This window comes from Mirounga angustirostris, unplaced genomic scaffold, assembly GCF_029215605.1.
Source record: "Mirounga angustirostris isolate CCGP_5_RB_7025 unplaced genomic scaffold, mMirAng1.0.hap1 SCAF_15, whole genome shotgun sequence".
In the NCBI taxonomy this organism is placed as follows: Eukaryota; Metazoa; Chordata; class Mammalia; order Carnivora; family Phocidae; genus Mirounga; species Mirounga angustirostris.
The window spans coordinates 86,851,594-86,870,945 of NW_026991723.1; the positions used below are offsets into that span (position 1 = coordinate 86,851,594).

Genomic DNA, 19,352 nt, shown 5'->3' on the forward strand with positions numbered 1-19,352 from the left:
ACACATAAAGGCCTGGCATCTTCCCTCTCAGCCCAGAGCAGGCTGGCACAGCACATGAGAAGGCTGGCCATGCAGGCCGCCATGAGCGACCAGCCCAAGGTTTCTGGGGCAGGATTTGCAGCATAGATCAAAACTCCTGTGAAAAGCTGCACCCCCCCGACCTCACACGACCCCATAGAAAGAAACTATCCAACGGACAGAACCTAAAACACGTAAAAAGCTATATGGTGGGAACCCTCACACGTCGCTGGCAAGAACGCAGAATGGCACGGCCGCCGTGGGGAAACAATCTGGTGGTTCTTCCCAAGGTCAAACAGAGGCACCCTATGACCCAGCAATTGCGCTCCTAGGTCCACACCCAGAGAACTGAAAACACATGTTTATCCAAAAACTTGTACAGAGATATTCACAGCATTATTCCTAACAGCCAAGATGCCCACCAGCTGATAGATGGGGTCCCTCCCTCCAGGGCAGGAAGGACTGAGCCACAGGAAGGAAAACGGTGACAGCAAGCACCACAGCCGGCCTCACGGACATTCGGCCACGTGGAAGAAGCCAGTCACCAAGACCCCTCGGTAGAGGATTCCATCTATGTGAAATGTCCACAGCAGACAACGCAGAGAGACAGAAAGAAGAGTAGCTGCCCGGGACTGGGGGGGGGAATGAAGAGTGACTGCCGGTGGGTACGGGGTTTCTTGTGGGGGTAATGAAAATGTCCTAAAATTGTGCCCATGTTGTACAACTCTAGGAACATAAAAACTTATTGAAAAACTTTAAGATTTTATCTATTTATTTGACAGAGTGAGAGAACACAAGCAGGGGGAGGAGCAGAGGCAGAGGGAGAAGCAGGGAGCCTGATGAAGGGCTCCATCCCAGGACCCTGGGATCATGACCTGAGCCGAAGGCAGACGCTTAACGGACTGAGCCACCCAGGCGCCCCTACACTTTTTTTCTTTAAGATTTTTTTATTTATGGGCGCCTGGGTGGCTCAGATGGTTAAGCGTCTGCCTTCGGCTCAGGTCATGATCCCAGGGTCCTGGGATCGAGTCCCGCATCGGGCTCCCTGCTCCTTGGGAGCCTGCTTCTCTCTCTCTCTCTGTCTCTCATGAATAAATAAATAAAATCTTAAAAAAAAAAAAAAGATTTTTTATTTATATCTGATAGAGAGTACACGAGCGAGGGGGAGGGACAGACGGAGAAGGAGAAGCAGACTCCCCACTGAGCAGGGATCCTGACATGGAGCCAGATCCCAGGACCCCAAGATCGCGACCTAAGCCAAAGGCAGAGGCTTAACCATCTGAGCCACGCAGGTGCCCTGGAACTGTACACTTTAAATGGGTGAATTATATGGGATGTGAATGATATTTCGATAAATCTGTTATTTAAAACCAAAACGTATAGGGGCGCCTGGCTGGCTCAGACAGCAGAGCATGCAACTCTTAATTTCAGGCTCATAAGTTCAAGCCCCATGTTGGGTGTAGAGATTACTTAAAAATAAATAAAAGAAAAGAAAAAAAAAAGGAAGAAGAAGAAGAAGAAGAGAAAAGCTGTACAGTGGGGTAGGAGGTGGAGGGAACTCAAGAAAACCTCTGGCGTCTCACCACATTCGGTTTCCTGATCTGGGTTCTGGTTCCACGAGTGTTTTCACTTTGAAAAGCCACAGGCCTGAAGTGGCAGTTTGTGCGTGTTTTTACGTCACAGTCAACTGATGTTTACGTCAGAAATAAACCGTATATATTAATTGTCATAACTGCAGCAACCAGTACAACTGCAAATCTGAAGATGAGACTACAAACTACAAAGTGGGAGAAGCCGGGACGACAGGGCAACTCCACACCATCACCGTGGCGGGTGCAGAACAGCACGAAGAGTGAACAGACCTGCATGGAGAACACACCTTGACAGACCTGGCACAAAAAAATACAGTGTGCGGATGAAACATCCGGTGGTTTTAAAAGGACAAGCGTGAAGTCTCTGTAGCCACCTGACAGCACAGAACGGGCTTTGCTCCCGACCAGAGAAGACCCCCAGATCGGTCACAGTGATGCACAGCTGTCCACACACATGTACAAAACCAGAGGAAGGAAACAACAGAGCGAGGAGATCAGAAGTTCCGGTGGGAGTCCCCATCTCTTATCTCCGATTTCTAAGTGTTCCCCAAGGTTGTCACATTGTTTTTGGAAATCTGAAATCACGGCTTCTCTCTGAGAGCAGCATCCCAGACTTTCCGAGCTGCTACAGCAGGTGCCAAGGAGAGCGACGAAATGTCAAGGCCAACATCTTGACAGCAGGGGACACAGAAAAACCCCACATCAGCCAAAATAATAATCCCACTATGAGGAAATCAACAAAAAACGGATGCAAAAGAAGAAGTGAGGCAGAGAGAGATTTGCTGACACTGTTAACATGACAGCAAACTCGGAGAGTTCTCTGCCCGGCCTTCTGGGGACCGCTAAGACGCGGCCTTCGGGACAGCACCGCTCTGAGCGTGCCGCCCAACCCCCCGCCTGTGCGCTCGTTTCCGGGGGAGACCTGAGTCCCACAGGGGACTCAGATAAAGGATGGCATGTCTGTGCGGCGGGACACAGCCTGGGGCACCTTTATAGGAACTGACATGGAAAGCTCTGGCAAGTGAGAAAAGTCATAAAGAAAATGTACAGTGCTTTCCACTTTTTGTTTAAAATGTTCGGGGTTGGGGGGGAGCGCACCTGGGAGGCTCAGTCAGTTAAGCGTCTGCCTTCAGCTCAGGTCATGATCCCAGGGTCCCAGGATCGAGCCCCGCATCGGGCTCCCTGCTCAGCGGGGAGCCTGCTTCTCCCTCTCTCCCTCTGCCACTCCCCCTGCTTGTGCTCTGTCAAATAAGTAGTAAATAAGATTCTTAAAAAAAAAAAAATGTTCTTTATGACAACACTAGTAACAATGCTGTGTGTGAGTGAAGCACAGGGAGGAGCTAAAGGCCCGGGAACAGGTTTTCCCTCCCCCTGTCTACACAGTATATGCTCTGTGTTTCTGTAATGCCCGGATTTGTTATAATGAACACATATTGTTTTTGTAGTCAGAAAACAGGTATTTGTAAAGGGGGAGAGAGTAATACACACTTGGACCAAATTAATCCATAGAAATGGGGGAAAGCACTACTAATAAAGAACAAAAGCTTAACCTCTCTAAATGCAACTGTAAAATGGAGGATCGGCAACAGCGAGGAGAGAAGAACGTGCTGAGCTCTCACTGTTCACCAAGCCCTTCCTGTGCAAACATTCGGGGCCTGCCCACTTGGTGGGGCCTCGGCAACTGCTCTTCAAAGTGATTTTGAGGATTTCCCTCAAACAATCGACTCTCCCATGCCTTCCAGTGACTTGGTGGGAAGCAGGCAGAGGAGGAGGAAGACGGGCTAGAGCGGGGCTTATGACTTCTGAATACATAGTTACTCATCTGTTTCCCGAGGAAGAAAGAATATATAAAAAAAAGTTTGGCCCAGGGCGCCTGGGTGGCTCAGTTGGTTAAGCAACTGCCTTCGGCTCAGGTCATGATCCCGGAGTCCCGGGATCGAGTCCCGCATCGGGCTCCCTGCTCAGCGGGGAGTCTGCTCCTCCCTCTGACCCTCCCCACTCTGTGCTCTCTCTCTCAAATAAATAAAAAAATTTAAAAATAATAATAATTAGGAAAAAAAAAAAGTTTGGCCCAGAACTCCACGGCTCTGCAGTCAGTCGGTCGGTTGAGGGCACGCAGCAGTGAGCAAGCAGGCTGTCCACAGGGGAGGCTGAGGCCCAGCTTGGAGCCAAAGCCAAGAGCCCCCCATTCATTCAGAGCTCCCTCATCTCAAAGCCTGGGCTGTCTGTGTAGCTGGACGCCTGAGTATACAGGGTGACAGCTCTGAACTGAGCCTTGGCTACACTGAAGTCACGAGAGTATGGTAGTGAAACCAGACCAGGGCTCACACCCCAGCTTGGCCCGTGACAGCTGTGTGACCGTGGACAAGTCACTTAGCCTCTCTGGGCCTCCTGTATAAAATGGCGATCATGCGAGTGCGGCCTCATGCAGTCATGCCGAATGAGACAGCACAGAGAATCCTCACCGTGTGCTGCCTGGGGAGACACATTGGCAGTGGAGAGAATTCAGTCCAGAGTCCGACTCCCCAGGTTCAAACCTTGCGTCTACTGCTGACTAGCTCTGTGTGAACCTGGAAAAGTCACTTCAGCTCGGAGTCTCCCACCTGTACCTCCCAGTACCTCCCAGCTGTGAATGGAGGTAACCACACACCTACCTTTTGACAGCAGGGAAGGCTCAATGACTCTTTTTCTCTTTTTTCTTTTTTTTAAGATTTTATTTATTTATTTGTCAGAGGGAGAAAGAGCACAAGCAGTGGGGGCGGCAGGCAGAGGGAGCAACAGGCTCCCCCCTGAGCAAGGGGCCCGATGCGGGACTTGATCCCAGGACCCTGGGATCATGACCTGAGCCGAAGGCAGGCGCTTAATGACTGAGCCACCCAGGCGCCTTTTTTTTTAAGATTTGAGACAGAGTGTGAGAGAGAGAGCACAAGCAGGGGAGGGAGGCAGAGGGAGAGGGAGAAGCAGGCTCCTCGCTGAGCCTGGAGCCCGATTTGGGGCTCCATCCCAGGACCCCAAGATCATGACCTGAGCCAAAGGCGGTGGCTTAACTAACTGAGCCGCCCAGGCGCCCTCGGTTATTTACTCTTAGGAAGCTCTACAGCTGGCAGACCGCGGGAGCTCCTGAATGCTGGTATTATCATCACCATTATCAGTATCTGGGCAGTGTACAAGAAGGACTGAAAACGGGGCCAAGGCTCAAGCTGCGGCAGAGGAGGGGGCGTCCCAGGCCGTACGGGCCCGTTCCCTACCATCGGCTGCTGCTCGGTCCAGTTCACCTCGAAGCCATCAAAAGCGTGGCTCTGCCAGTTCTTGTTCAGCTCTCGAATAACCATGGCCTCCACCCTCCGAAGAAAGGCTGCGAGCCGGGGGTCGTCGTGTGCGGACACGGACGGCGCGCTGACAAGCACCGGGGCCTCCGTCTGCACCTCGGCATCCACATGCTTCCGGGTCTGCGCGGCCTTGTCGGCGGTGGCAATGCTTGCTGTCTGGCAACTTCTCTGCAGAAGGTCACAACCCAGCGGTCACCACCCAGCCTCGCCTGCCCGCACCCCCTCCCGCGCTGCCGCTTACCCTCAGGCCTCTAGGCCTCCCGTCACCCTGTTGGCCCCAGTCTGTCCCCTTCCTCCTGTAACCAGCCCGTCTTCCAAAGGACGAGCCCGATCCATGTGCCGTGGGTGGAGATGACCCCTCAACCTTGCTATGCACCCTGGGTCACAGTGAGAGGTCCAGGGGCAGCCAACACGCCCCAACAAGAGCCTGACCCAGGACCTTTGGTGACATTATGACACTATTTGGAGGCGATGCAGGAATTTTTTTTTTTTTTTTTTAGACGTGCCCTTGTGAAGATACTGACAATAACAAGAATCAGGTCATATCAGAGCGGGCAGTGGTCACCTAAGCCAGCACACGGGAACACCTCAAACCTGGCCCCAGCAGAAGGCCCCACAGCATCTGCATCTCCCTGCCTTGGCAGGCACCTTCCAAACCACCCCCGTGATCAAAGGAAGCAAGTGTGTCTGTGATGAGCTAGTTGGTAGAAGGCAGGCTTCTCCCCAGCTGCCCCTTTTCTCCACCCTGCCATCTGCCTCCAATCCCTTGTCCCCTCTTTAGCTGGGCACAGGGGCAGACAATAGATCAGCCTCTTATACGGACATGACTCACCATTTACCACGTGAGGGGCCCTCCACCACACACCATCGTCTTACAAGAGGCTCTGCTCACGCGGCCCCTCACCAGTAACCTGAACTCACAGGGCAATGACAAGGCCCATACCCCTGTGCCCCCTACTCAGGCTTGGGGGGACAGTGCTGGGCACCAGGCCAGCACTAGTAAGCCTGAAGGAAGGGAGCTGGCCCCACACAGGGGCAGCTCTTGCTAGAACATGAAACAGCTATCCCCACGTTCCCCTTCACATTCCACAGAAGTCTCCTTGCTTATCTACCTCCCATTAAACTGTGAGTTCCTTCAGAACTTCAGAACCCTGTCTGATCTCTTTTTTTTTTTTAAAGATTTTATTTATTTATTCATGAGAGACAGAGAGAGAGAGAGAGAGGCAGAGGGAGAAGCAGGCTCCAAAGGAGCAGGGAGCCTGATGTGGGACTCGATCCCAGGACCCCGGGATCATGACCTGAGCCGAAGGCAGACGCTTAACCATCTGAGCCACCCAGGCGCCCTGATCTCTCTTTATATCCCCAGCACTTTGCATGGTATTTGGCACGTGGCACAAGCTCATTTATACTATATATATAGTATAGTGTGTATATATATCCGTGACGCTATGTTATATACACGTGTATACTAATATAACACACATTATACACATTACATGTTATTTATATACATCTCCATTATGCTCCACACACACGCACACGCACACACATTATTTACTGAGCATCCACTTGCCAGGCACTGTCTGGGTACTATGGATACAGCAGAAAACAAAATGTGCAAGATTCCTGTGCCTAAGGAGCTTCCACGGGGTCGGGGCCACACAAACAAGAAAACCCATCGACTACCTATGTGCTAAGTGCGGCAGAGGTGTGGGAGAGAAGAGAACGGCTGGGGAGGCCTCTGGGGGAAATGGCACTTGAGCCGAGGTGTGAAGGACAAGCAGAGAGCTACAGGAGAGGGGCCTGGACAGGGATGGGGGGTGGGGGCGGCAGGGAGGCGAGAGCAAAACCTGCCAGTAGAAAAAGCCCCACACTCAGAGACTGGACAGCAGGCAGCACGCCCAGCCGCAGAGTGTGAGGAAGGTGGCACACAAGCAAGGACAAGGCCAGGAGGTGTCTGAGAGCCAGGACGAGCGGGCCTTTCTCTCGCTGTGTGAGCCCCAGGATGGCCGTAAGCAAGGCCATGCCTATCTGGCTGCTCAGGGAGAAGTGAGGAGCAGAGAGCAGGTGTGACAACCAGTGGATGTGATGGCAGATTCTGGGAGAAGAGAACACAGGAGTAGTTCTGTTGGGCCTCCTCCAGACTGAGATGCCACCCCACCATCCACATGGAGGCGTCAAGGAGTCCCGAGGGCGGCCAAAAGGCACGAGGCTCTGGAGAGCATCCAGCAGAGACGCAACCTGAAGCCACAGCACTGGAGGAGTCCCCCAAGTATGCACATTGAGGAATTCATGGACGGGTACGAGGATCACAAAGTATACAGGCTGGGGCGCCTGGGTGGCTCAGTCGTTGGGCGTCTGCCTTCGGCTTGGGCTGTGATCCAGAGTCCTGGGATCGAGGCCTGCATCAGGCTCCCTGCTCAGCGGGAAGCCTGCTTCTCCCTCTCCCACTCCCCCTGCTTGTGTTCCTTCTCTCACTGTGTCTCTCTCTTTCAAATAAATAAATAAAATCTTAAAAAAGGAAAGAAAGAAAGAAAGAAGGTATACAGGCTAAGAGACGGTGGGTGAAAATCATCGAAGTTCCGGAAGCCACGATGATGGTAAGAGTGTCAGTCACTAAGTGCTCACTCAGGCACTGTCCCCAAAGCACTACCCGTATCTTATTCATGCTCACAACCCCTATGAAGAAAATCCTACCTTTGCATTACTACTGTTGGCAACCGAGGCACAGAGAAGTAACTCACCCAAGGTCACACAGCACACAGGTGATCGCAGTGGAGCCTGAATCCAGGTAGTTGGACCTGAGATACCAAACTGTGTCTCAGTCAATGGTGTTCTCACCCAAACAGTCCAACATACCTGGCCATTGATCACATCAGATGAACGCAGAAAAATGTTTCTAAAAGAATGTTAACCCAGTGTCTTAATGTAAGACAAAAATGTCCACAAGAGACAGCGAGCTGTCACCTTTCCAGCTATCTCTCTTAATATTTGTTCGATGCTTATCTATTAAGGCAAACAACAAATGTCAAAACACTAGGGAAAATTTAGGGAGAAAAAAACTTAAAACCAATGATACTAGGGGCCCCTGGGTGCCTCCGATTGTTAAGCATCTGCCTTCGGCTCAGGTCATGATCTCAAGGTCCTGGGATCGCGTCCCACATCAAGGAGCCGCTTCTCCCTCTGCCTGCCACTCCCCCTGCTTGTACTCTCCCTCTCTCGCTCTCCCTGGCAAATAAATAAATAAAATCTTAAAAAAAAAACAATGATACTGCACCCGCAATTTTTTTTTCCTGTGAATTGGCAGGAAACCACCATTACTCTCTTTTCCCTCTGGGATACCAAAGTAGGTTCCCATGGTTCAAGATCCAAGTATCGGGTCTGACCCTGACCCAGCCCATATCGTCTGGGGATGGAGCCCCAAACCTCCAGAAAGGAAGGGCTTGCTCAAGGTCACCCCATATACATCAGTGCCTTCCGTGCCAGGCAGTGTGTGGCTGGGCTGAGGCTACCATCTGAGATGTCAGGGAAGAAGTCAGGGCCGAACGGGATCCTTGCTTCCTAGGCCTCGGCAGGGCCAGGAAGGAGAGTGTTAGGGATGCTGGGCTGCAGCCTACCTCCCACACCTCAGAGGCAGAGGTGCTGCAGGGGAAATGGGGGGGGGTGGAGGGGGCTGGGGCCAGACTTTAATCACACATGAAACAATTCCCAAACCAAGATCACCAGGCTCCATGCTCTGGAGTCTGAAGCCCCGGCGACCTCCAGCGGAGAGAATAGCAATGGGACAGGGAGCAGAGCCCAGGAGGAGAGCCCAGCTCTCCCGCCCCAAGAGAGAGCCTGCAGATACCCAGAATGTCAGGACTCCTACCCAAGCCACAAAACAGGCCCCAACACCAGGACTGCAGCTTCTGACTGGATGGGAAGTGGACACTAACCTAGGCCGGGCCAATCAGGGAAACTCATGACGGAGGCAAAGATTTCACAAGTTAAACAGCACAGGCCTGGAACTGAAACTTGGAAACTCTGGGCCTCGACACTTAGCCACTGCCACAGTGCGACCAGGAGACAAGCAGAGACAGGCCTCAGGGGATGCATAGCAACAGCAGAGCTGAGAGGCAGACAGCCCCCAAAGCTTCCTGGATTCCTCAGGACCAGCTGCACCTCCATGCAGAGGCCCAGGAGACCCCTGCATCCTGAAGAGAAGTGCCTGGCCGGTTTCTGTCACTTGCTATCACACTGAACCCTAGGAAGGCTCCCTGACCCCCAGACCGCCACCCCTCAAGGCCTCACTTCTGAAATAAGGGGTCTCTGGCTGGCATCTAGGACTGGCCGATCAATTTCAGGAACAATCATAATGACAGAGGAAATGGCCCCACTGGGTCCAGTGACCGGCCCCCACCCCAGGCCCCAAGGGGTGTGCTGACAGAATCCTGGGCTCTGCCCTACCTTCAGGGTCAAAGACTGAGCAGTCCAAGTGTAACTGTGCTGATGTGTGACTCAGTCGTTCAGAAACTGGCCAGCTAGAGAAATCCATCCAGGGGATATCAATATGGGGCAGGCCAACTTCAAAGTCATGAGTAGAACAGTCACTTTCGCATTAAAAATATACATTCTAGGGGCGCCTGGCTGGCTCAGTCAGTAAAGCGTGTGACTCTTGACCTTGGGGTCATGAGTTCAAGCCCCACGTTGGGTGTAGAGATAGATATGGGGCGCCCGGGTGGCTCAGTTGGTTAAGCATCTGACTCTTGATTTCAGCTCAGGTCATGATCTCAGGGTTGTGAAATCAAGGCCCCCATCTAGCTCTGTGCCAGGCGTGGAGGCTGCTTAAGATTCTCTCCCTCCGCCCTTCCACCTCCTCTCTCCCTCTCAAGAAAAAAAATAGACAGACAAAATATATACATTCTAGATCTCCTTGACTCTAGGATGTACTGATTATAAAGCCTTCCAACTATTCAATAGTAGCTCTTCAGGAAGAAACTATATTAAATACACAGTTCATTTGTGAGACACACCGAATTTTAAGATCTGTTAAAAAGGCTGGGGGTGGGGGTGTGTCCTCTAATCGAGGAAATACATCACCATAGAAAGAATGTGTGTTTGAAGGTCTGGGATGATGTGCAGTGAGAGGTCCAGCCCCCATTACTCCCCTGGGTAGTAACCACCACCAGCAAATACCAGAAGCATACCACTTCTCACTTCACCCTCCCAACCAGCCTGAGCCAGCACATCTGACTCCAGGGTGGAAAGGGACCTCAAAGACCATTCTAGACCTGCATTCTCAATGGGCAGGCCCCAGAATCACCTGGAAGCTTGCTAAAACACAAGCTGCCACCTCCTGGAGGTGTTCCTGAGTGTACTGCACTAACAAGCCCCCAGGTGATGCTGATGCTGCAGGTGTGGGGGGCTGTTACTCAGACCCCACATGTGGGCCTCACCCGTTTGTGTGCCTCCCAGGGCTATAGCCCGAGGTCCATCACCTTTTACCGCCCCCCCCAGTACAGACCGTGCTCACATTCCCCCCCTTTCTATCTCCGCTACTCTGGGGGCTGGGGCTTCACCTGGGGTCGGGTAGCACATGGCTCATCCCCAGAGGGTGGGGAATGCTGTCAAGCCCACCTGAGGGACGCTGCTGGGCACGTGTGAGGGGAGTGGCTTGTCTCTGTCACCTCATCACTTCCAGCAAGCCCACTTCCACTCGTCCTCCCCAGAGTCTCCTTTTCCTCAGGTTGCTGTCACCCCAAGGCCTCCCTTCTTCCACCTCCTTCCCCATCGGGTCCTGCACACCTGAGGAGAAGGCAGGTGTGACAGCAGCAGAGAGGACCCCAGCCTAGGTCAGCGGCTCTCCGTGCGCGACTCGCACTCGCTGCAAAGCCCCCGTGCGAGCCCCACCTCGAGGGGACCCAGGTGAGGTGCAATTCACCACTAACAAGCAGACAAGGTGCGGCGGGAACGTCTTGGGCGCAAAGTTGAGCCGAGCGGGCTTCGTGACGCAGTATGGACAACTGTCCCAGGACACCTCCACGAGCGTGGAGTAACTGAGCCTGGAACCGACATCAAGGCACAGCCTCCTGTTCGGACGAACTTGCCTCTTGAGTGTATCAGGGCAACAAAGAGCTATTCGAAGGACGACGAGGAGCCGGGAGGCAGCCCCGTGTGGAGGGCAACAGCAGACATTTCCATAGAAGCTGGGAGCTGCCGAGGTGCTAGACCACCTTTGAGCTATAGTTACTGCAGACTATCTTGGTGTCGTCTTAGCCTCTTAATCTCTTCTCATGCTCTTTGGGAAAAAAAAAAAAATCCAGTATCGACACTGTCTAGCAAACTCAAAGGTAGAGAACCACAGATTGAATTCTCCTTGAAAATCATTAAGAGGCCAGGCCCCAGGTTAAAAAAAAAAACACCTTCCAGCAGGGGGTGACATAGGCTACAGAAGCCACCAGGGCGTCAAAGCAGCAGCCAGTCAGGGAAGGAGGAAAAGCCCGCGGGTAGGCAGCTAATTTAATTCAAAGCAGGAGAGAAGAGATGTACCCTGTGTGGGATAACAGCACACAGGAAAATTATTCAATCCAGTGTTTCCTGGGACGCCTGCGTGGCTCAGTCGTTAAGCGTCTGCCTTCGGCTCAGGCCATGATTCCAGGTCCTGGGATCGAGCCCCGCATCGGGCTCCCTGCTCGGCGGGAAGCCTGCTTCTCCCTCTCCCACTCCCCCTGCTTGTGTTCCCTCTCTCACTGTGTCTCTCTCTCTGTCAAATAAATAAATAAAATCTTAAAAAAAAATCCAGTGTTTCCTGGGTGCCTTTGGGAGGTACAAAAGTACACAAGACTCACTCCCCTGCCCTCTGGGAGCTCACAGTCCAAGGAAGACAGATCTGAATGTCCAAAATGCATCCCATGGATGAAAAAGTTCTGGAACCAGATAGTGGTGCTTGTTGGCACCTTGTGAATGTACCTGACACCACTCAACTGTACACTTAAAAACAGTAAAATTACTATTATATGTCTCCTGCCACAATTTTATTTATTTTTAAGTAATCTCTATGCCCAACATGGAGCTCGAACTCACGATCCTGAGATCAAGACTCACATGCTCTACCGCTGAGCCAGCCACGTGCCCCACCACAATTTTTTAAAAAAGGAAAAAAACACACCCCACATTCTCCTAGGATCAGAATTGGGCTTCAGGAAGGTAATGCTGTTGGAAATAGGATGCATTCAATTGGTGGTCTCAAATTTTGCTACCTATTATAATGAATGACCTAGGAAGCTTTAATAAAACCAGATTCCCACGTCATACCACATACCAATTAAGCTGAAATCGCTGAATGTAGGACCCAGACATCCATATTTTTCAAGAGTCTCCAGGACATTCCAGTGTCAGCCAAGTTTGAGAAATATCGGATGAGCAAAGAGGGATAATTACATACCCTCCATCTCAGGCAGCTAGGAAGCTGCCTGACACTCCCATACCATCCACCTGAGCAGCTCCAGGCTTTCAAACTGCTTTTTTTTTTTTTTTAAGATTTTATTTATTTATTTGACAGAGAGAGACGGAACACAAGCAGGGGGAGTGGGAGAGGGAGAAGCAGGCCTCCCGCCGAGCAGGGAGCCTGATGCGGGGCTTGATCCCAGGACCCTGGGATCACGACCTGAGCCGAAGGCAGATGCTTAACGACTGAGCCACCCAGGCGCCCCTCAAACTGCTCTCTTACCCACAATCTCATTTAACCCCTCAGGAAGTATTCTCACAAGGACCCACTATGCAGAAGAAGAGATCATGTGACTGGCCCAAAGCCCTAAAGAGTGTGTGCACCCCAGTCTCAAACCAAAGTCCAGGACACTATCCCTCTGTGAACAGATTGGAATATGACAAGAAGAGTCAAGTCAGGCCAAAGACCATTAATATTAAAGCAAAAAAGGGGCACCTGGCTTGTGAGTTCGAGCCCCACATTGGGGGTAAAGATTACTTAAAAAATGAAATCTTAAAAAAAAATGTAAAAAGGGGCACTTGGGTGCCTTAGTCGGTTCAGTGTCTGACTCTTGGTTTCCACTCAGGTCATGATCTCAGGGTCGTGGGGTCAGGCCCCGCACTCAGTGGGGAGTCTGCTAGAGATTCTCTCTCCCTCTCCTTCCCACCCTCTCTCTCTCTAGAATAAATAAATCTTTTAAAAAAAATTTTTTAGGGGTGCCTGGGTGGCTCAGTCATTAAGCGTCTGCCTTCGGCTCAGGTCATGATCCGGATCAAGCCCCGCATCGGGCTCCCTGATCTGCGGGAAGCCTGCTTCTCCCTCTCCCACTTCCCCTGCTTGTGTTCCCTCTCTTGCTGTGTCTCTGTCAAATAAATAAATAAAATCTTTAATTAATAAATAAATAAATAATAATAATAAATTTTTTAAAGAAAAAAGAAATTCATCACTGGAACGTGGAAGTACATTCAAATATTGCACCACTACATGGGCCAAACAGAGACCAATGTTCAACTTTTCCAAAAAGACTTTAAAAAAAAAAAAATTAAGGAACTGTATTTAAAAATTAGCTTAAAAAATTTTAAAGTAAATAAGTAAAAGTTAGCTAAAACACTCACCATGGGGTTTGTTGATAAAAGAAAAATTGGAAACTGCCTAAAAACCCACCAAAAGAGAATGGTTAAATAAAATGAAATTACAAAAAAAAATTTTTAACGTGGAAATTTGTTGCAGTCTGCAAAATGTTGTGTACAGTGTGAGTCCATTTGTTTTTAAAAAAACAGACAACACAGTTGTGACAGGTACAAACCAAATGACTGGGGAATTGGGTGATTTTTATTTCCTTTTGTGTGTGTGTGCAGCCAGGTTTTTTCTACATTTTGGACACATTAACTTCTATAAAGAGAAAAAAGTTAATTTGGAAAAAGCAGTTTAGCTCCTTCTTCCGACCCCTGCAACATTCTTACAACTTAATCAAAAATCTCCTTCAATAAGACAGGAGATGCTAGTCCAAGGAAATCACCCTCACAGATGAAAGCTCTTAGACCTCAAGTGTTTGAATTTGTTCTTAGAATCCTACAGGTTAAAACTATAGTCACAAGAAAATGAAAAAAGGAAGGAAGGAAGGAAGGAAAGGAAGGAAAGGAAGGAAAGGAAGGAAAGGAAGGAAAGGAAGGAAAGGAAAGAAAGGAAAGAAAGGAAAGAAAGAAAGAAAGAAAATGAACCTGCCTCCATTTCATTCTCTAAGAAAAAAAGTTAGACTGAACCGTGGTCTCCAACCTAAAGTCTTCTAGAATCTGGGTCTTCGGCAAACAAGAGTTATTTCAAGTGTTCTTAAAGGCCAGTAAATGTGAATTATACGTTTACCTGTGATAAGGATGGACAGATTTAACTTAATTTTTTTTTTTTAAAGATTTTATTTATTTATTTGACAGAGAGACAGTGAGAGCAGGAACACAAGCAGGGGGAGTGGGAGAGGGAGAAGCAACCCTCCCACGGAGCAGGGAGCCCGAGGCGGGGCTCAATCCCAGGACCCTGGGATCATGACCTGAGCTGAAGGCAGACGCTTAACGACTGAGCCACCCAAGCGCCCGATTTAACTTAAATTTAACTTATTTATAAATATCCACTTGGCTTTGCACTACAAGGTTTCTAGGCAGCATGGTTAAGTGGGAAGTGCTCTGAAGCCACATCAAATCCTGGCTTGAGACCTGCATGCAGACTGTTGACCTGAGGCAAGAAACCGGTCTTCAAGAGTAAGACTTCGGGCGCCTGGGTGGCTCCGTTGGTTAAGCGACTGCCTTCGGCTCAGGTCATGATCCTGGAGTCCCTGGATCGAGTCCCGCATCGGGCTCCCTGCTCCGCGGGGAGCCTGCTTCTCCCTCTCCCACTCCCCCTGCTTGTGTTTCCTCTCTCGCTGTGTCCCTCTCTGTCAAATAAATAAATAAAATCTTAAAAAAAAAAAAAAAAGAGTAAGACTTAATGGAAAGCTCATTGGTGTTGGTGAGGACCTAAGCTCTGCAGGTTTGGCCACTCCCGTGGTAAATGTGCAGCACCCTACAATGCTCCCCATTTTCACTGAGGAAAAGCCAACATCCTTACAATGATCTTCAAGACCCTACTTGACCTGCCTCTGCTTACCTACTCTGACTTCCACTGGGACCATTTCCCTTTCTCTCATTCCTCCCCAGCGCGGCTGCCTCCTCAAACACGCAAGATCTGCTCCAACCCCAGGGCCTTTGCACTTGCAGTTTGCCCTGCCTGGCTACTCTACCCCACGTATCCACTTGGCTAACTCTCTCACTCCTCAAATGTCACTTTCTCAATGAGGCCACCTACCCCCTCACTCTCCAACCCAGTCCCTCCAATCCCTCACCCTTCTTTTACATTCGTCCGTGGCACTACTCACCTCCTAACGAACACACAGCATAATTTACTTATCACATAGGCTGCCTATTGGTTGTGCCCTGCAAACGGCCCCACGTCAGCTCCAAGAGGGAAGAGCTCTTGGCACACAGCAGGCCCTCAGAGTCTGCGCGAAGCCTGAGAAGACCTGGCGCCCAGGAGCCCTGCCCCTCAATTCCTCAAAAAACCTCGCTGTGTGTGCTTTTGATTACGCTCCTAGAAAACCGGCGTATTTCGACCTTGAAATGCAATCTTTTTTAAGAAAATTTAGTTTGAAATGCCTAAAAACGGCGGTTCACATAAAATCCTTCAAAACAGGGGGTCTTCAGAAGTCTTAAGGAAAAACCCCTTATGTGGTGGCTCAGAGTCTGAGGAAACGCACCAGAATACCGCAAGGGTTTGGCTCTGTGGGTGAAAATACAAAAATAACCTGGTGGCACGCCAGAACCTGGCCCGGAGACCGCGCGCGGACCCTCGCCCTCCTGCCCACGTCGCCCCGAGCCGGGCCCGCGCCCTCACCGTCTCCCGGCGGATGCCCTGGGCGCCCCTCCACTGCGAGGGCACCGACGCCACGCCCAGGGTCTCGTCCTGCAGCGGCCCAGGCCGCCCGGGCCCCTCGGCGCTCGCAGCCCCGCCTGTAGCCAGCGTCTCAGCTCCCGCACTTCCCGCCCGGCCAAGCTGCCTGGGCTGCGCGCGGGTTGCCATGGAGATAGCTCCGCCCCGTCGTGCCTGCGCACTCCGACGTGACCTTCGCCCCTGAGCCTACAAAGCGGAAGACAGGGGTGGTGAGGCTAGCCCCACCATTTTTGAATTGGTCAGACCTCCTCCTCCAAGACCTGAGAGAACGAGATAAATTATTATTTTTGGTCAGTATGAGACAAGCCTGGCCACTTTTGGATACTTCTTCCCAGTAGGGGCACGCTTGGGCATGCGCGGCTACCCCTGGGTTGGGGGGGGAGGGAAGGGCGGAAGTACGGCACGGTGCCAGGCTCAAAGATGGCGCTGGGCGGCCAGACGCAGAGGCGAAGACGGGAGGCTCCGGGGACGGCAGGCTGCGAGGGCGGGAGGCTGCGGTCGCGGCGGGCTGACGAGCTGTGGGGCCTGGGGTTGCAGAGCCCGCTGAGAAGTTGGGTGCTCCCAGTTGGCGGCCACCTCGGGCCCAAGTGCTCGCCCTCTGATCCTCGGTCTCTGCCGCGATAAAATAATGATTTAAAATATCCATCTGCGGAGGTAGAGTTTGGTTGGATAATCGGAAGGCACAAATGAGGTCGAATATAGAAAAATGCTTGTTAAATCGAAATTAAAGGCCCACATAACTACCACTATCGTGTGTCAGGCAGAGCCCAGAGATGTATGTATGTTGAACTTATTAAATGCCCTCTTTGATAGACTGGGTACCTCTTCAGGCCTCGGTTTCCTAGATGTCAAATAAAGCTAGTAAGACTGGACCTGCTTTACTTGACCAAGGAAGGTAAATATTTCGGGAAGAGAAGAGTGGTCAGAGGTATTAAATGACCCAAACAGGTCAATGAAGATAAGGCCCAAAAATAGATCAATCACTGAAACTGACACTCTGGATGATACCTGATGACCTTAGTGAGAATAATTTCAGTGGAGTAGGGGGAACAAAATTTGGCCTGCAGAGGCTTTAAGAATGAAAGAAGGAAGTAGAGAAAGTAGGGCGCCTGGGTGGCTCAGATGGTTGGGTGTCTGCCTTCGGCTCAGGTCGTGATGCCGGGGTCCTGGATCGAGCCCTGGTCGGGCTCCTGGCTCAGCAGGGAGCCTGCTTCTCCCCTCCCTCTCCCTCTGCCTCTCTCCCTGCTCATGCTTTCTCTCTCTCTCTCTCTCTCTCTCTCTCTGTTATCTCTGTGTCTCATATGAATAAATAAAATCTTAAAAAAAAAAAGGAAGTAGAGAAAGTAATGGACATTATCAAGCAGTTAAAGACAGGAAGTAGGTGTGAGTGTAAATTGGTAAAACCTAATTGGAGGGTAATTTAATCTTAAAGTCTCTTCTTGAATCTAGAAAGCCTACTTCCGGAATTTTTCCTGTGTCAACAATTACAGATCTGCCCAAATGTTGAGCGCCAAGGAAAGTCACTAGCACCTCATTTATAATAACATTACTATGATAATAGTAGGATCTTGCAGTCACCCTAAATTTCCAAGCAAAGTGGTGCCACACAACAGGTGCTCACAAAATATTTGAGAAAGGGGCGCCTGGGTGGCTCAGTCGTTAAGCGTCTGCCTTTGGCTCAGGTCATGATCCCGGGGTCCTGGGATCGAGTCCCGCATCAGGCTCCCTGCTCCACGGGAAGCCTGCTCTTCCCTCTCCCACTTCCCCTGCTTGGGTTCCCTCTCTTGCTGTCTCTCTGTCAAATAAATAAAAATCTTTTAAAAAAAAAAAAAAGCATCTGCCTTCAGCTCAGGTGGGGAGCCTGCTTCTCTCTCTGCCTCTCTTGCTCCCCATGCTCATTTTCTCTCTCACTCACTCTTTCTCTCAAATAAATAAATAAAATCTTAAAAATAAATAAATATTTGAGAAAGAATGTATAGTAGGCCTATAATTGAGTATTTCTGACACATGGTATAGAATCTCAGGTGGCCATTGACAGTGTTGTTATATAGATATTTAAATGTGGCAAAATGTGCAGCATATTAAAGTGTTGTGGGGTTTTTTGGGGTTTTTTTAAAGCTTTTTTTATTTCTTTAAAGATTTTATTTATTTATGTGACAGAGAGAGACACAGCAAGAGAGGAAACACAAGCAGTGGGAGTGGGAGAGGGAGAAGCAGGCTTCCCGCTGAGCAGGGAGCCCGATGTGGGACTCGATCCCAGGACCCTGGGACCATGACCTGAGCAGAAGGCAGACGCCCAACGACTGAGCCACCCAGGCGCCCCTAAAGTGTTGTGTTTTTTTAAGATTTTATTTATCTAGGGGCGCCTGGGTGGCTCAGATGGTTAAGCATCTGCCTTCAGCTCAGGTCATGATCCCAGGGTCCTGGGATCGAGCCCCACATCGGGCTCCTGGCTCAGCTGGGAGTCTGCTCCCTCTCCCTCTGCCTCTCCCACTGCTCATGCTCTCTCTCTCTCTCTGTATCTCTGTGTCTCAAATGAATAAATAAAATCTTTAAAAAAAAAGATTTTATTTATCTATTTGACAGAAAGAGAGACAGTGAGAAATGAAACACAAGCAGTGGGGAGTGGGAGAGGGAGAAGCAGGCCTCCTGCTGACAGGGAGCCTGATGCGGGGCTCGATCCCAGGACCCCGTGATCACGACCTGAGCCGAAGGCAGATGCCCAACAACTGAGCCACCCAGGCGCCCTGCATATTAAAGTTTTTATAAAACTCAATTTATGCGGGCGCCTGGGTGGCTCAGCTGGTTAAGCGACTGCCTTCAGCTCAGGTCATGATCCTGGAGTCCCTGGATCGAGTCCCGCATCGGGCTCCCTGCTTTGCGGGGAGTCTGCTTCTCCCTCTGACCCTCCCCCCTCTCATGTGCTCTCTCTCTCTCTCATTCTCTCTGTCTCAAATAAATAAATAAAATCTTAAAAAAAAAAAAAAAAAAAAAAACTCAATTTATGCAGTGTATCCTGTTTTTATGATATTATATATCATATAATATATATCCTTATAATATATATTTCTAACAAAACCTAGGAGTATAGATCCAAATATTGATAGCAGTTGCCTCTGGGTGATTTAAATTTCATTTTTTTTCTCTTTGTGGCATTCAAGTTTTATATGGCTTATTTGTGAAAAGAAAGCCATGAATGAATGAATGAACAAAGGATCAGACTATGCTTAGTATGCTAGAGAGAGTATTATACCTTGGGCAAGCAGGACAGTTGGGGTAATGTATCCGGGGCAGGGCGGGGGGTGGGGGGGAGTCTTGAGCAGGGATAGGTGCCAGAAAGGAGGAGGCTGAAAGGGAAAGCACTGGATGAGGAGTGGAAGGAGCAAGGAGAAGAGCAGTTGGGCAGCCAGTGGCCCTGTGGTGTCTCTCCAGCCCTCATCCTGAAGCAACAGGCACTCTGGCCCATCCTCC

General features: G+C 50.4%; 1 protein-coding gene across 3 annotated transcripts in view; it reads right to left on the reverse strand.

Moving 5' to 3' along the window:
* DYNC2I2 (dynein 2 intermediate chain 2) overlaps positions 1–16,025 on the reverse strand; it is a 28,590-nt gene extending 12,565 nt beyond the window's left edge. Inside the window, exons 1-3 of one of the 3 annotated variants that reach the window (XM_064579329.1) lie at positions 15,825–15,963; positions 7,684–7,740; positions 4,859–5,107 (exon numbers count right to left, since the gene is read on the reverse strand). In XM_064579329.1, coding sequence (XP_064435399.1) covers positions 4,859–4,942 — 84 coding nt within the window. In that variant the 5' untranslated portion in view covers positions 4,943–5,107; positions 7,684–7,740; positions 15,825–15,963. Of the gene's footprint in view, positions 1–4,858; positions 5,108–7,683; positions 7,741–15,824 lie in introns of all 3 variants that reach the window. The other 2 variants (XM_045883268.3, XM_064579328.1) reach the window with 2 other exon arrangements.
* Between the last annotated feature and the right edge of the window lie 3,327 nt (positions 16,026–19,352).